Source organism: Mustela nigripes, chromosome 3 (genome assembly GCF_022355385.1).
Source record: "Mustela nigripes isolate SB6536 chromosome 3, MUSNIG.SB6536, whole genome shotgun sequence".
Lineage (NCBI taxonomy): Eukaryota > Metazoa > Chordata > Mammalia > Carnivora > Mustelidae > Mustela > Mustela nigripes.
The window spans coordinates 113,311,750-113,329,245 of NC_081559.1; the positions used below are offsets into that span (position 1 = coordinate 113,311,750).

The following is a 17,496-nucleotide window of genomic DNA, read 5'->3' on the forward strand; positions in this document are numbered from 1 at the left end:
AATTGTACTCCCACACAATGCCACACTTCTATCACCATCCTCCAAGCATAGGTGGTTTACCCAACCCTCCCTCTGTCTGCCTACCTGCTCACCCATCTATCCTTTCACTCAACAGACCATACCAAGGACCTATTATCCTTTCAGTCACTATTCCAGTAAATGGAAAGAAATGGTAAGTAAGAGAGAGACATGTAGAAGAGGGTCGAGAAAGCACCAAGAGCCTTAAAGCCTTAAAACAGTATTCTTTCAATAAGGTCCCAGGACAATGAAGGCCAAGAGCAGTGCCAGTAACAATGGAACTATGACCCCTGAGTGAGAAGGATGCCACCTGCTCAGGCAAACTGCATTTTTGCCACTGTGAACAAGCATCATTTCACAGGTGATTACTTCAACATTCAGTAGAGAAAGATATCCAAAAACACAGAACTATTGTGCTTATTCATGAGTACTCTGAAGAGAACTCTTCACAGTTTAATTTAAAATGATGGGGGCAGCTGGGTGGCTCAGTCAGTTAAGTGTTTGCCTTCAGCTCAGGTCATGATCCTGGGGTCCTGGGATCCAGCCCCATGTTGGGCCCCTGCTCAGTGGGGAGTCTGCTTATCCCTCTCCCTCTGCCTGCCACTCTATCTGCTTATGCTCTTCTATGTCAAATAAATAAATAAACTAAATAAAATTTAAAAGAAAATAAAATGATGGAAACAACATAAACTTAGAACAAAAACTCCTAATACTGCTTGACTTGCCCTATTAAAACTACTAGTAAAAAGCTAAAACCTAACTATGAAGAAACAGTTATGCCACTTTCTGACTACTTCCTTTTTCAAATATAATCAGAGATATATACATCTTCCTCTGCCTAAAAGAACACGAATTCAGTCCCAAGTAGATTAGAGACAGGTGCCATAAAGTAACAACCACACCTAGAGTTGTGTGTGCATCACACCCCACCACAACAGCAAATGCCCTTGGCTCTTACTTCTCTGTTACACCTATCTTTTCTCACCCAGTAGGCCTTCTGCAAGCGACCACCTTATTTCCAGCTATTCGCTGAAATGGACTTCAGAGCAGCAAGGAAAGGCATATGGAAGAAATTGCATCTGGGCTTCAAACAACTACCCCTGAAAAGGTATTCTTGTGAAAACCACATAAACATCCGTCAACTGAGGATTAGGTAAACCAAGTGTGGACTATCCATACAAGAAAATATTAATCAGCCATAAAAAGGCAAAAAAGTACTGAGACATGTAACAATATGGATAAAACTTAAAAATATTACTCTCACTGAAAGAAGCCAGTCACAGAAAACTCCTAATTATACAAAATACCCAATAGAAAACTCCCTTAGAAATAGAAACTAGATCAGCAGTTATGGAAGGCATAGGAAAAGGGGAAATGGGGAGTGGCTACCAATGGATACCCGGTTTCTTTTTGGGGGGGATAAAGAGTGATAATTAGACAACTTTGAGAATACACTAAAAATGTGTTACACTTTAAAATGTGTAAGGCTTCGGGGCGCCTGGGTGGCTCAGGTTAAGCCTCAGCCTTCGACTCAGGTCATGATCTTAGGGTCCTAGGATTGAGCCTCCCATCAGGCTCTGCTCAGCAGGGAGCCTGCTTCCCTCTCTCCATCTGCCTGCCTCTCTGCCTACTTGTGACCGCTCTGTCAAATAAGTATATAAAATCTTTAAAAAAAAAATAAAAAATAAAATGCGTAAGATTTCAAGAGACTGAGTTCTATGGCATGTACACTTTATCTAAGTGAAGGTTTAAATTTAGATAGGCATTCCTAGACTCTCAGAGTAAAACCACCTAAGGTGTTTGTTCATTATCACGGCTAGCTGATTCCAAAACAAGGATGAAGAAAAGACCACTGCTTAACAGCTTTATGACTGTAAGAAAGTCAACAATACAGATTTAGTCTCAACACCTAAGGCCTAAACAGGTGGCACTTAAAAGACAATGGAGGGGTGCCTGGGTGGATCAATCAGTTAAATGTCCTATTTCAGTTCAGGTCATGATCTCTAGGTTGTGAGAGGTCCTGCCCTGGATGTGGAGCCTGCTTAACTTAAGAGTCCCTCCACCCCTCCCAGCTTCCCTCTCTTAAAAAAAAAAAAAAAAAAAAGACAATAGATATTTTTCAACATTTACAAGGATTTACACAAGAAGAATTTTTCTCTTTTTGGAGAAAACTGAAGGAGCAGGAGGCTGGCTGAGGACAAAGCAAAGGCTGGCGCCTTGCACCCCCCCCTTCACCTGCTCCCCTCCATATGTGTAGCATTCCTCAGGCACCCCTGACTGCCATAAAATGATAAATAGTTAACTTGCTGAGATCACAATCCTGCAAGACAGGAGTCTCCCTTGGTTTGCAAATGTCCTTGAGGTTACAACAAAGAAGTTACCTTATCGATAGCCCTAATGTCACCCTCCCCTCCATAAAAAACCAAAGGAGGCGGAGGTAGAAGGAAAAGTAAATAAAGTTAAATTTCTTCTAAACCTAATCCTCACTAACAAAGATGCTTGATAGCAGGAATGTAACATTCCACTAGGAGACTCCCAATTGTCTTTACTTGATAAGTAACCAGGCCTTCAATATCCTGGTAGTGCTTTTTTTTGCATGCGTGGGCTAACCGGCCAGTTCTGCTTCTGTAAGATTGCTTTGTCTGCTTTCGCGCGGCGGGTCCCCTGACCCAATCCACTGACGCCAGGTATACCTGTTCAAATTGTCAACCAATTAGCACAGCCCTACCCGAAACTTGTTTGTATCTGTCTATAAAAATCCTGCACCGACCCAGCTCTGGACCTCTTGGCGTTATCGGCAACGAGCGGCGCAGAGTTCCAGGTTCGAACCTGCAATAAACGACCCTTGCTGATTGGCTTTGACTCACGTCTCTGGTGGTCTTTTAAGGTGGGGGTAATATTCAATTGGCATTTCAAAAACTCTTGTGAATTTAGAGGCTCATGTTAAGAACTAAGGGTGAAATAAAATAAGACTGGGTCATAATCTTGGGTTATCTTCTAAACACTGCAATCCAATAGATGTAGAGATTCTGAAACACAAATGAAAAAAAGCCCAAAGTTGTTCCTGAAATGCTCCTTACTGGTTGCTGTTAAATCCAGATATTCTCGCTCAGATGTCAAAATCCTAGAATTGATTCGTGGAACAACATTTGGCTGATTCATGATATATTCTACCACGTCCTGATCATGGGACAGTTCACCCTACAAGAAAAAAAATTAACAGGGTGGGGGTGGGATGAGAGTTAAACAAATGAGAACAGTAATAATTTATTAGGAACTAAAAAGTCATTAACTTTACAATCAATAGTTTCTTATGTATTGATAACACTTAAAAACAGATGTTTCCATATTATAGGTCCCTATCATTGCCAAGCACAGCTTGACATATTATGCATATATTATATTTAACTCTTTAAACAACTTGAGACAAATGTTGTTGACATCTGTTTTAAAGATGAAAGCTGAGGTACAGAAAGGTTACATAACTTACTCAAAGTTACAGAGGTAAGGAGATTTTGATGAGGGAACAGGAGGCTGGCTGAGGACAAAGCAAGAGCTGGCGCCTTGCTCCCCCCCCCCCTTCATCCGCTCCCCTCCATAGGTGTAGCATTCCTCAGGCACCCCTGACTGCCATAAAATGATAAATAGTTAACTTGCTAAGATCACAATCCTACAAGACAGGAGTCTCCCTTGGTTTGCAAATGTCCTTGAGATTTACAAACAAAGAAGTTACCTTATCAATAGCCCAAATTCCAAAGACACAGAACTCAGTTTCTCAAGCCTAATGTCACCCTCCCCTCCATAAAAACAGAAGGAGGCGGAGGTAGAAGGAAAAGCAAATAAAGTTAAATTTCTTCTAAACCTAAATCTCATTAACAAGGATGCTTGATGGCAGGAATGTAACATTCCATCAGGAGACTCTCAATTGTCTTTACTTAATAGTAACTAAGCCTTCAATATCCTGATAGTATTCTTTGCCCCAATAACCCTTTGTCCTCACCTACCCAACTCCTGCGTATATAACCAACCACCCCTCACAACCAACCACCCCTCACAACCCGGGGCAGCCGCATCTCTGCCTGCCCACGGGCCCTGTCCCTGTGCTCTAATAAATCACCTTTTGCACCAACGACGTCTTAAGAATTCTTTCTTTAGTCGTCGGCTCCGAACCTCCTCACCCCATCGAACCTGACTTAGGTTCTGGGACTTCATCATTTTGAGTATAAAATGCAAAGCCAAGTTTACATGGTCTCTCCACACACTACTGTGCTTTGCCAGAAATAAGCAAGCTCTACAAATTAGGTAAGAATTACCATAACCAAATATCCATCCTGAGAGCTGCTCATAGTTAGCCTCTCTTTAAAGGAAAAGGCCGAACACCTTCTCTCAAGCACTTAATATATTTTATAATAAAAATCATTCCAAAGGCATCTGGGTGGCACAGTCAGTTGAGCATCTGACTCTTGGTTTTGGCTCAGCTCATGATCTCAGGGTAGTGAGATCTAGCCCTGCATCAGGCTGCATGCTCAGCACTGAGTCTGCTTAAGACTCTCTCTTCCTCTGCTCCCTCCCCTCCCACATACTCTCTCTTTCAAATAAATAAATACATCTTAAAAAACAAAAATCACCCTAAGCTTTTTATAATCTCAGGCATTTCCAGAGTCAAAATTATATTTCAGGGAGAAGAAATCCTTTCCCATTTTTTCTTCCCTTTCATACCTCTCAGATATATATAGACATACTTGTACTTCATGAAAGCAATCTCAAAACCAAGTGTAAATGGCTATGGAAACTTGCAAATTCTTCACACTCAAAATATTTCATATAAAACCATATTTTACAGCAAATTTCAAGGGAGAGATAGATGAAAATCAAATATACACAGTCAAGTCTAAAAAACTCCAATTAGGCATCTTCTGTGGCTATTTAGCCCCAGAGATAGAGAACTCGTATGCAAATTCTCAAACTATAAAATAATGAGCATATGAACCTGAAAGACACACACACCCCCGCCCCTTCGTTAACTAATTAACTGCTCTTTTGTTGTGTAAGAGTACCCCTCCTCCCCTTGCAATGAAAAGACCCTTCCCCCAGGGTTGAATTCAATGTAACTGCTCTTTTGCCTTTCTGTAACCACTTGGCTTTTAGGGCATGACACTTGTCTCCTGTTTGAACAAGATACCTTCTCCTAATAGCCGAGGCATGGTCACGGCATGGTCACGTAGGTCACGTAGACAGGGGGCTGCATAGTCACGTAGACAGGATGTCTTTCTGCTGAGTAATAAGGTCAAACTTCCCCTCTTTGTTTCCCCTTCCCGCCTTTCTCTTGCGCGAGGGGGTCTTCCAAAGCCAATCCGCTAACACCAAGTATGCCTTTTTTCAAATGTTCAAATTGTCAGCCAATCGGCCCCATCCCATCCGGGACTTGTTTGTACCTGTCTATAAAAATCCTGCACCACTCCAGCTAGCAGGAGCTGCTGACCACCCACAGGCGCCCGCGCTACAATAAAGAACCTCTTGCTGTTTGCATCCTGTGGCAGTGTTGAATTCTTGGGTAAGAGGATCCGCGGGTCTTTCAAACCAATCATACAACTCGAAAGACTACAAAGTTACTAGATGACTTAGTATAGATATACATCCATGTATACAACTTTGATCTCTATTTATAAATCTGAATTGATTCCACTTAACATCTACCAAAATTTTAAATGTACATACCTTTTAATGCAGCCCATCTATACACACACACACACACACACACACACACAGTGGTTGTTTCTAGAAAAAGATGAGTGGCGGGGGAACGGGAGTGAATGGGTGAAAGTTTCTCTTCATTTATGCTTCTATACACATTTGAATTTCACATCATCTGCATATCATACCTTTTTACAGTGACTCTAGTTCAAAAGTTTAAATGTATATTACCCTTTGACAAAATACTTCCAATAATTGGTTTTTCTCAAAAAGAAAAAGCACAAAGATATACATATAAGACTATTCATTATGGCACTATTTATAACAGTGAAATTCTATAAGCAATGCCCAACATTAGAAGATAAAATAAATGATTGTTCATTCTTAAAAAACTAGGGGCACCTGGGTGGCTCAGTTAGTTACAAAACTGCCTTCAACTGTGGTCATGATCCCAAGATCCTGGCATTGAGCCCCAAGTCTGGCTCTTGCCCAGTCAAAAGTCCGCTTGTGTTTCTCCCTCTCCCTCTTCTCCTCCCCCTGTTTGTGCTCTCTCTCTTAAATAAATAAAAAAGAAAAAACTATGCAGCAATCTAAAAGTACTGACGAGTTATATGTTCAGAAACACAAAGATACATTCAATTAGAAAGGTAAGCTAAAAAAATACATATGTAAATATATATTTCTATATACAATGGGGGGCACAAAGAGCTATTTCTCTAGGGGTCCTGATGAAAGGAAGAACTTTCAGTTTTACTCTAGACACTTTAATATTCTCCCAGTTTAGTATTTTTTAAATATATATAGAAGCACAGATGACTCTTGTCATAATATTTCAAATAAAGCTTTCTTTAGCTAAACCAAACCAAATTTCTCACTGGCAATATAAATAGAAACAGAGGAAAACTAGCTTTCAAAGGGGGAATATTTGAAAATGATAATTCTTTTAAACAACAGATATCTGAAAAACAGAAAAACTCTTCTGAATTTTTAGACCCAACAATGTTGAAAAAGAAATGCTTTAAATGGATGCTGGAAAATCAAAATATTTTAGTTATCTTTTATCTTTTCATTAATATCACTTGAACAAAGAAAATAATTATCATTTCTTCTAGACTATTCTTAACTTTGGAAAATAAGCCACACTCATTCAAACAAAAACTGTTTTCACATTTTATTCCAGGAGCTTCATGAAGAAAAAATTCCTTAACAAAACTACCTTATTCATGAGGGAGCTGGCAATATTTAGCCAACACATTTTCTGTTTTGGGATTTTGTTTTTTGGTTGTTTTGTTTTATTTTGTTTTTGTATAAATGCATTAACAATCAGCATGAAAAGTAGCTTTTAAAAAAAAATTGGGGGTCTTTTCAACAAGTGGCGCTCAGAAAACTTGATATAATGCCAAAGAATGAAGTGCGACCCTTACAGACTCACACCACACACAAAACTTTACTCAAAATAGATCAAAGACATAAATAAAAGAGCTACAACTATAAAATTCTTGAAAAAAAACACTGGGGAAAATCTTCATGACACTGGATTTGATGACAATTTCTCAGATAGGACACCAAAATCAGAGTCAATAAAAGGAAACACAGAGAATCTGGACTTCGTCAAAATTCGAAAGTTCTGTGCATCAAAGGATACTAACAAAAAAGTGAAAGACAACCAAAAGAATGGGAAAAAACATTTCCAAATCATGTCTGTTAAGGTATAAATACCCAAAATTCATAAGGAACTCTATACTTCAATAACAAAAAAAAGCCTAATTCAAAAAGGAGTAAAGGACTTAAAAAGACATTTCTCCAAAGATAAACAAATGGCCAATAATTACATGAAAAGATGCTCTGTCTCTTTAGTCCTCAGGGAAATGTAAATAAAAACCAGAATGGATAGGGACGCCTGGGTGGCTCAGTTGGTTAAGCAGCTGCCTTAGGCTCAGGTCATGATCCCAGCGTCCTGGGATCGAGTCCCACATCGGGCTCCTTGCACCGCAGGGAGCCTGCTTCTCCCTCTGACTCTGCCTTCCACTCTGTCTGCCTGTGCTTGCTCTCACTCTCTCTCTCTCTTACAAATAAATAAATAAAATCTTTAAAAAAAAAAAAAAAAAAAAACCAGAATGGATAAAGAAGACATGGTAATTATATGTACAGTGGAATATTATACAGCCATCAAAATGAAATCTTGCCTTTTGCAATGATATGTATGGAACTAGAGGGAATTATGCTAAGCGAAATAAGTCAATCGGAGAAAGACAATTATCACATGATCTCATTGATAATGTGGAATTTAAGAAACAAGACAGAGGATCATAGGGGAAGAGAGGAAAAAAATGAAACAAGAGGAAACAGAGAAGGAGATAATCCATTAGAGACTCTTAATCATAGGAAACAAACTAAGGGTTGCTGGAGGAGAAGGAGTAGGGGTGAGGGGGTAACTGCGTGATTGACACTGGAGAGGTCATGTGTTGTAATGAGCACTGGGTATTATATAAGACTGATGAATCAGAGACCTATACCCCTGAAACAAATAATACACTATATGTTAATTTAAAAAAAACACACACACAATGGGATACCACTTCACATCAACTAGAATGGTCATCCTCAAAATAATAGAAACTAAACAACTATTAATGAGGATAAGGAGAAATGAAATTTTTGAATATTTGGTGCTAAGAATGTAAAACGGTATGGCTGCTTTTAAAAATAATCTGGTAGTTCCTCAAAATGTAAAGACAGAATTACCATACAATCCAGCAATTCCACCAGGTATATATCCAAAAGAACTGAAAGCAAAGACTTTAACAGATATCTGTACACCAATGTTCACAGCAGCATTATTCACAATAACCAAAGGGTAGAAACAACCCAAATATCCAACACATCAATGGATAAATAAAATATGGTATATACATTTAATTCAATTTTAATAGAAAGGGAATTCTGATACATGCTCCAACACATATGAAACTTAAAACAAGCAAGACACAAAAATGACAAAGTACAATGCCATCTAGAATAGGTAAACTCATAAACACAAAAGCCCAAGAGTGGTTACCAGTGGCTGATGAGAGCCAACAATGAAATGTTACTGCTTAGTGGGTAAACAGTTGCTGTGTGGGATGATAAAAATATTCTAGAGATAGCAGTAAAAGTTGCACAACACTGTATATACTTAATGTCTCTATGCATAGCTTAAAATGGTTAAAATGGTAAAATTTTATGTTTTATATATTTTACTACAATAAAAATACTGCAGTTGAAAGTGACATTTAGCAGAAATGATTGAGTTAAGATCTCTGAAAAGCCTCTCCTCAAAAAAAGAAACAAACAAAAAAACACACCAAGGACACTAGGAAAAAAATCATCAAATTTTTTCAAAACTCTGGAAATTAACCAAAGGCCTACAAAACTCCAAATGACTTTTATTCAGAAAAAAACCTTGGTAGGAAAAATAATTTTTGTGACACTTTAACCTGCCCTATTACTATCTACCTCTCCCCAGCTATAAAGGAGTCTTGAAAACCAACAACCCTGAAATAAATGTAAAAATAAGTAGACTAAGAATATTATCAGGTGCCTTCTCTAGTTGAACTGAATTAGACCATACTCAGTAACAACAGCTTTTTCCTGGGTATTTCTGTCAAAAAGAATCAGGAGGGCAACTGTTTAATGTCTCAGTTGCCTAAAGTGGGGTAATAGTTGGGCTAACATGAAGTGGCAAAAGTGTAAAAGAAAAAGCTGGGGAATGAAATGTCCATAAGTGGTTTTTTGTTTGTTTGTTTGTTTGTTTGTTTGTTAATTTTTTTAAATTTATTTATTTGACAGAGATCACAATTAGGCAGAGAGGCAGGCAGAGAGAGAGGAGGAGGCAGGCTCCCCGCTGAGCAGAGAGTCTGATGCGGGGCTCAATCCCAGAACCCTGGGATCACGACCTGAGCCAAAGGCAGAGGCTTTAACCCACTAAGCCACCCAGGTGCCCCTCCATAAGGGGTTTTGAAAAGCTCTCACATATGCCTCAGAACCTCAAAAGCCACATACACAGTCCCCAGGTTTGGGTGCATGCCCCCAAAAATCTTAGAAGGTCCTAAATGCTCTAGCTTCTAACTAACCTGACACCCTGTTCAAGTAAGAACTGAAGGCTATGGCAAAGTTGTAAATTGCCAGGTGAGTGCTGAAGGCATGCCCCAACATGTACATAAACATTCCTAAGAAAAAATGGGAGACTTTTTTGGATTCAAACATTTAACAAAATCATTAGATGACCAATTAGCTAACAAGCAGAGACTTAAGGACAAAGAATACAGACTTTAAAGAATTAGCATTGCAAAGTCACTAAACAAACAACCACTACAACCCTGGTAGGGCTAAGACTATAATTTCTACAAGTCTCACACTATATTAGCCAAAATGTCCAGTCATCAACAAAAATTTTACAAACATGCAAAAAAAAAGTATGGCCCATACTAAGGAAAAGAACACTTAACTAATATCATTCTTAAAATAGCACAAGCAGTGGACTTACTCCACAAAGACTTTAAATCAGCTCTTTTAAATATATTCAAAACACTAAAAGGAAACCATGCCTAGCAAACTAAAGGAAACTTTGAGACTTAGATATCACCACATACACTGTAAAGAGAAAGAAATTATGGAAAGGAACAAAATAGAAAAAGCAGTTAAAAATACAATAACAGAAATTAAATATTCGCTATGAGGACTCATAGCAGATTTTAGCTATTAGCTAATACTAGCTAGTATTAAGTTAACTAGTAAATAGCTAATTTACTGCTATTAGCAGAAAAAAAAACTAATCAAAACAAACAAACAACAAAAAAAACAATGAACTTAAAGATATGTCAACTGAGATTATCTAATCTAAGGAACAGAAAGAGACTTTGGGGATACTACAGAGGATCAATATATGCACCTACCCAGAAGGAGAGCAAAGAAAGAGAAACAGTATAATAAAAAATTTGGCTAGCATCCTCATGAAGGTAATCTCTTAATCCTGGGGTTTCCTGAGTGATAAGGGAAGCAGCTTTGTTATTCATGGAGGGCCCCATTTATCAGATCACATCTGATAGTTTATACTAATTAGGGGACTCAGGGTGGGCCTTTAGACAGTTTATGGTAATGAGGCAACTCAAAGAAGGCTGTCCAAGCCAGAAAGACCAACCATGTGGTAAGAGGGTTGGTTCTGAGCAGCACAGTATTGATCTGATCTCTGGAAACAGGAAGAGGGGCTACAGATTGAATTCAATCACATAGTGAATGATTCTATCAATCATGGCTATATATGAAGCCCCAATAAAAATTCTGGACACCAAAACTTGGCTGAGCTTCCTTGGTTGGCAATACCCCGTGTGCTATCACATACTAGTAATCAGGAAGGCCAATGAATGTATCCTTACTTCACAGGGAAAAGATAACAGAATCTTTTATGTTTGGAACCTTCCCAAACCTTGCCCTATGCACCTCACCCTTTGGCTGGTTCACATTTGCATTATTTTATTATCATAACAAGAATTATAAACATAGCACTATCCAGAACTCTGTAAGCTATTCTAGCAAATTACCAACACTGAGGAGGGTATTTAGTGCCCTTGCATTTTTAGCCAATACATGCTAAGCGAGGGTGATCTGGGGACCCCCAAACTTGTGGCTGGTGTCTGAAATGAGGGCAACCTTGTAGTAAATTGTGTCTGTAAACTGCCACATTTGGCCTAACTCTGAGTAGTTTAGTATCAGAAGTCATTATAGGCAGAAGGACTTATAGAAAAAAATGATTGGAAGGAAAGCTCCAAATTTTGATATTTAGGAAACGTAATGTACTCTATATAGAAAAACTCATAGTTTCACAACTAATCAAATTAATGAAATGTCCAAAATGAAATACAAATAAAAGACCCTGAAAACAGGAACAAGAAGAGATTCCTAACACAGACTGGATCCACAATAAGATTAACAGCTCGCTTCTCAAGAGATCCCATAGAGATCAAATGGCAACGGAATGACCTATTCAAAGGGCTAAAAGGAAAAGATAATCAACCAAGAATTCCATATCCAACCATACCATCACTCAAAAGTGAAGGGTAAATGAACACACTCCCAGAAAAACAAAAACAGAGAGAATTTTTCACTGGCAGATCCAACCCAAAATAAACACTAAGAAGATTTCCTCAGATAAAAATGAAAGGACACAAGGTACTAACTTGAATCCCCACAAAAAAATTAAGAGCACAAGGTAATTATTTAGGTAAATATAAAAAGGGTCTTAATATATTTTTTATTTGTAACTCTTTTTCTATTTCACTTATGAGACAACTATAAAAGGCAACACTTATAAATTGGTGCTGATGGACATGTAATATAGAAAACTACAATTTGTATGACCATAACAACATAACAAGGGGAACAGATAGAGCTATATAAGAGCAAAGATTTGGTATACTAGTAAAATTAAGTTGATATAAAAAATAACAGTTATATAAACATTACATAAAAATCACATAATATTAATAAAGGGAAAAAAAACATGATCATCTCTACAGACACAGAAAGAGAATTTGACAAAACCCAACATGTTGATGATAAAAAAAAAAAAAAATTCAGTAAACTAATAGAATAAAACTTCCATAAACTAACAAAGGGAATCTGCAAAAACCCTGTTGCTAATATACTTATAGGTGAAAGACTAAAGCTTTTCCCCCTAAGACTGAAAACAAAACAAGGGTGTTATTCACACTACTTCTATTGAGCATGGTACTAGGAAGTTCTAGACAGGCAATGAGACAAGAAAAGAAAAAATAAAAAAGAGATAAAGACATCCAGATTGAAAAGGAAGAATCAAAACAATCTCTAATTATAGATGACACGCTTTTGTCATCTGTAAGATGACAATATTTTCTATATAGAATTTTTTTTAAAAAAGCTTTAGAACTAATAAAACAAGTTCAACAAATTGCAGCATATAAGATCAATATGCAAAAATCAACTGTATTTCTATTCACTATTAATGAACTACCCAAAAGTAAATTAAGGAAATAATTCCATTTATAATAGCATCAAAAAGAACAAAATAATAACAAATTTAATGAAAGAAGTGTAAGACTCCTTCACTGGAAACGATAAAACATCACTAAAAGAATAATAAGACCTAAATAAATGGAAACAAATCCTGGTTTCATGGGTTAGAAAATTCAATATTGCTAAGATATCAATACTCCCCAAATTAATCTACAGATAGAGTGCAATTTCTACTGAAAGCCAGTTGTCCTTTTTTGCAGATACTGACAAACTAATCTTAAAATTCATATGAAAATGAAGGGGACACAGATCAGCCAAGCAATCTTTAAAAAAAGAAAAAAGAGGGGCGCCTGGGTGGCTTAGTGGGTTAAAGCCTCTGCTTTCAGCTCAGGTCATGATCCCGGGGTCCTGGGATCGAGCCCTGTATCAGTCTGCTCAGCAGGGAGCTTGCTTCCTCCTCTCTCTGCCTGCCTCTCTGCCTGCTTGAGATCTCTGTCTGTCAAATAAATAAATAAACAAATTCTTTAAAAAAAAAAAGAAAAGAGAGAAAGAAAAACCCAAAGTCGGAAAACTCACACGATAACAATAGTAATCAAGACTGTGAGATACTTACATCAGAATAAATATATAGGCAAAAGGAAAACAATGGGCAGTCCAAAAATAAACCTATACATTAATGGTCAACTTATTTTTTACAAGCATGCCATGATGCTTTAATGGGAGAAGAGCATTCTTTTCAATAAATAGTACTGGGACAACTGAATATCCCAAAAGACATTCAGTGGCATGCCAAACTGGTATGAGAAAAAAAATGTGGACTCCTACCATACACGATATACAAAAACTAACTGAAAATACATCAAAGAACTAAATGTTAAAGAGAAAAAACTATAAAATGCTCAGAAGAAAACATAGATATAAAGATATAAACCTTTATAACCTAGAATTAAACAATAATTTTGTACATATGGTAAAAATACCACAAGCAACAAAAGAAAAAAAGTAAATTGGACTTAATCAAAATATAAAGCACCTGTCCTTTAAAAGACTGACCACCAAGAAAGTAAAAAGACACGCCATGATATCAGAAAAATACTGACAAATCCTACATATAAGGGATTAGTACCGAGAATACGGAAAGAACTCACAATAACAAAACAAGTAACCCAACTAAACACAGGCAAATAATTTTAATAGACAACTCTCAAAAAGAGATATAAATGGTCAATAAGCACAGGAAACAATGCTCAACATTATTCATGTTTGAGTAACGCAGGTCAAAACCACAATGAGATAGTAATCAAAAAGATAGACAGTATCAAGTGTTGGCAGAATGTGGTTATAATCAAAAAGATAGACAGTATCAAGTGTTGGCAGAATGTGGAGAAAGTAGAACCTGCATACACTGCAAGTAGCAATGTATAATGGTACAGCCACTTTGGAAAACAGCCTGTTAAAAATAGAATTACTGAACAGGCAATAATATCCTTCCTAGGTATACACACAAGATAAAGGAGAACACATGTCTACACAGAAACTTGTACATGATTGTTTATAGCAGCATTACTCATAGCAGCCACAAAGTAGAAACCTAAATTTGCATCAACTGATGAATGGATTTTAAAAATGTGGTATATCCATTCAAGGAACTATTATTTGGCCATTAAAAGAAATGAAGTACTGGGGCGCCTGGGTGACTCAGTGGGTTAAGCCTCTGCCTTCAGCTAAGGTCATGATCCCAGTGGTTCTGGGATCAAGCCCCACATCAGGCTCTCTCTCTCTCTGTTAAATAAATAAATTAAATCTTTACAAAAAAAAAAAAAAAAAGAAGAAGAAGATATGAAGTGCTGACACATGCTCCTACAAGAATAACCTTGAAAACATTACACTAAGTGAAAGAAATCAGATACATAAGACCACATATTGTATATTAAGTGTCCTAAATAGGCAAATCCAGAGATAAAGAATATAGATTTGTAGTTCCCAGGGTCTAGGGTAGAAGTAAATGCAGAGTGAATGCTACAGGGCGTTGCATTTTAGGGGAGATGATAATGTTCTAACATTAGACAGAGGTTATACTTGCATAAATTTTGTGTATACACGAAATACACTGAACTGTCCACTTTAAAAGGCTGAGTTTTACAGCATGTGAATTATGTCTCAACAGTAACTATATATATTTATATATATATATGAAATATTTGTATATAATAATAGAGTCTTCCCTAAGTCAAAATTCCTTATAAGTAGAAATGTCCCTTAAAAATGCTAAATCCTTTAGAATTTTTTAAATAAACATTTAAACATTTAATCTTGACAACAATAAACTAAGCTATTTCAAATTCAATGCACAGAAATTCTTATGGATATTTTCATTATTAGCACAACTTGCTGAGAATCTGCAAGCCAATTACAAGTGGTGTCTAAAAAACAGTAATACTTAAAGAATATTATTGCTTCCTACAAAGCCTACAAAAACATAAGCAAACCATTCTCTTTCAAAATCACTCTTGAAATACCACTCACCAAGTACACTGCTCTTTGGAAGAAGGTTGTGGTCTCCAGGATTTTATGCATTGTGATGGTTTCTAATTCATCAGGATCTAACTGTTCCTTTTCAAAGGGCATTCCGTTGAACAGAATAACAGGCAGTGGACCAACCCCAGTCTGCTCATAGTAGCCTCTTGCTTCCTGAAACACAAGGAACCACAAACATTTTTTAATCCTTCATGAGACAAATGGAACGAAGCATATTTTTCATACATACATGTGCTAACAAGAAAAGTAAAATTAAAAGAAATACAGTCACCAAGAAATAAGTGAAGAAATGCCTTTAAAGAAATATCAGAAGAGACATAGTTAATATCCTACTGGGTAATTTGAAACTAATAACTGAGTTTTTGTAAAAACAGAAAAACCTTGGGGCGCCTGGGTGGCTCAGTGGGTTAAGCCTCTGCCTTCGGCTCAGGTCATGATCTCAGGGTCCTGGGATCAAGCCCCACATCGGGCTCTCTGCTCAGCAGGGAGCCTGCTTCCCCCTTTCTCTCTGCCTGCCTCTCTGCCTACTTGTGATCTCTCTGTCAAATAAATAAATAAAGTATCTTTAAAAAAAAAAACAAAAAACAAACAGAAAAAGCTTCAAAATTAGTAACAGATTTGGGGATGAGGGTAATTTTAAGCTGCCCAGGCTACCAAACTTTAATTACATATAACAGACCTTTCAACAAACATGGAGATATTCTATCTTGCTGTCCAATGCAGGAGCCACTAACCACATGTAACTACTGAGCACTTGAAATTAATTAATTTTCATTTTAAAAGCCACATCTGGCTAGAGGCTACCATAATAGGCAGCAAAATGACAGACTGCCATCAATTATGAGTGCTTCTGAGCAGATAGTCTGAGATAAAATATTTACACCCCAATCTAATTTTAAAAGATCCCTATCACTAACATAGAAATTACACTTTTAGGAAACAAAACAAGGCTGGTGGTAAAACAGTGCTTCAAAATTGCTCTATAATATACTAAGCCCCATCTTTTTCCTTCTCCAAGACAAAAAAGGTTCCTTAGCAGGGAAATGCCAGGCCAACCAAAAGGTAAATATAGCTAAGATGAATACTCTTCTCTGTTGGTCAGTATAAAGGTACATTGCCCCAGACATCAACCACAAACCAAGATTAATTTGTCAAAGTAAAATCTACATTACTACCCAAGATGTAAAAAGGATTCCTTAAAACATTCTTGTTGAACATCTTTTAACTAATACTTTCTGAAAATACCAGAATATATATTTATATATATATAAATAGAAAAGTAGTTCAATTGGGTAACTAACAATCATCAACAGCAACAGACTACTTCATTTCTAATCCAATCTAGCCCCACTAGTAACTAATGGTACAAACTTACCAGATGGACAAAGACATGGCACAGGCAGAAAGACCTTCTATGTTGATTTCTGTCATTTCTACATATCATAGTTTACACTTTTAAAATTTGCACTTCTAAAATTCTTACCATGTTAATTTTGTTCTTTGATGTTTTAACTATTTCAAAGACATTCATTAAAAACTCAATTTTAATACACTTGAGTTTTAAAAATTATCCCCCCCAACAAAACAAAACAAAACCCACATTGTAACTCCTAAGTGACAGTAAGAAATAAAACTGGTTTTCTCTGGAAATGGCAACTGAGTGAAAATGAGGAGTGGGAGGGAGATGTTATGATTATATATACTTTTCTTTCTTACAAACTGTAAATATCTTACCAGACCAATTAATAGAATGCAGCCTAATTACCAAAAAGCTAAACTTAAAAATTACATGAGAATTTCTTCAATGATAACTAAAAATGTTAGCTGTAAGCAAATTAAAAACCTTAATAATTATAGGCAAGGTCTTATGAATGACCTACTCACATATGATAACTGAAATTAATAAGGACACAAGAGTTAACATGCCAAAAGCAAAATGTCTATGTGTGTAAGTCAGGACTTCTCTTAAATATCATTATCACACTAGCTTGAAAAATATAAATATATACCTATCAGACTACATTTTCTTCAGTTTAAAAATTCTACTTTAATTGTACAGCATAGTACGAATAATTACAACTTTCAAATATCATACACAGAGGATATCATAGCTTCAGATTTACAAATAAAAGATACAGAATTCTGTTCACTGTAAAGTCTTGTTTCTCCCTCTCCCTCTACCATTCCCTCAGCTTGTGCTCTCTGGCTCTCTCTGTC

The 17,496-nt window shown here is 36.8% G+C and overlaps 1 protein-coding gene across 2 annotated transcripts in view; it reads right to left on the reverse strand.

Annotated features, from left to right (window-relative positions):
• LOC132013988 (UDP-glucose:glycoprotein glucosyltransferase 1) overlaps nucleotides 1–17,496 on the reverse strand; it is a 128,715-nt gene that overhangs the window by 53,407 nt on the left and 57,812 nt on the right. For both annotated transcript variants that reach the window (XM_059394525.1, XM_059394524.1), the window contains exons 18-19: nucleotides 15,268–15,432; nucleotides 3,099–3,219 (exon numbers count right to left, since the gene is read on the reverse strand). In XM_059394525.1, the coding sequence (XP_059250508.1) occupies nucleotides 3,099–3,219; nucleotides 15,268–15,432 (286 nt within the window). The remainder of the gene's footprint in view (nucleotides 1–3,098; nucleotides 3,220–15,267; nucleotides 15,433–17,496) is intronic.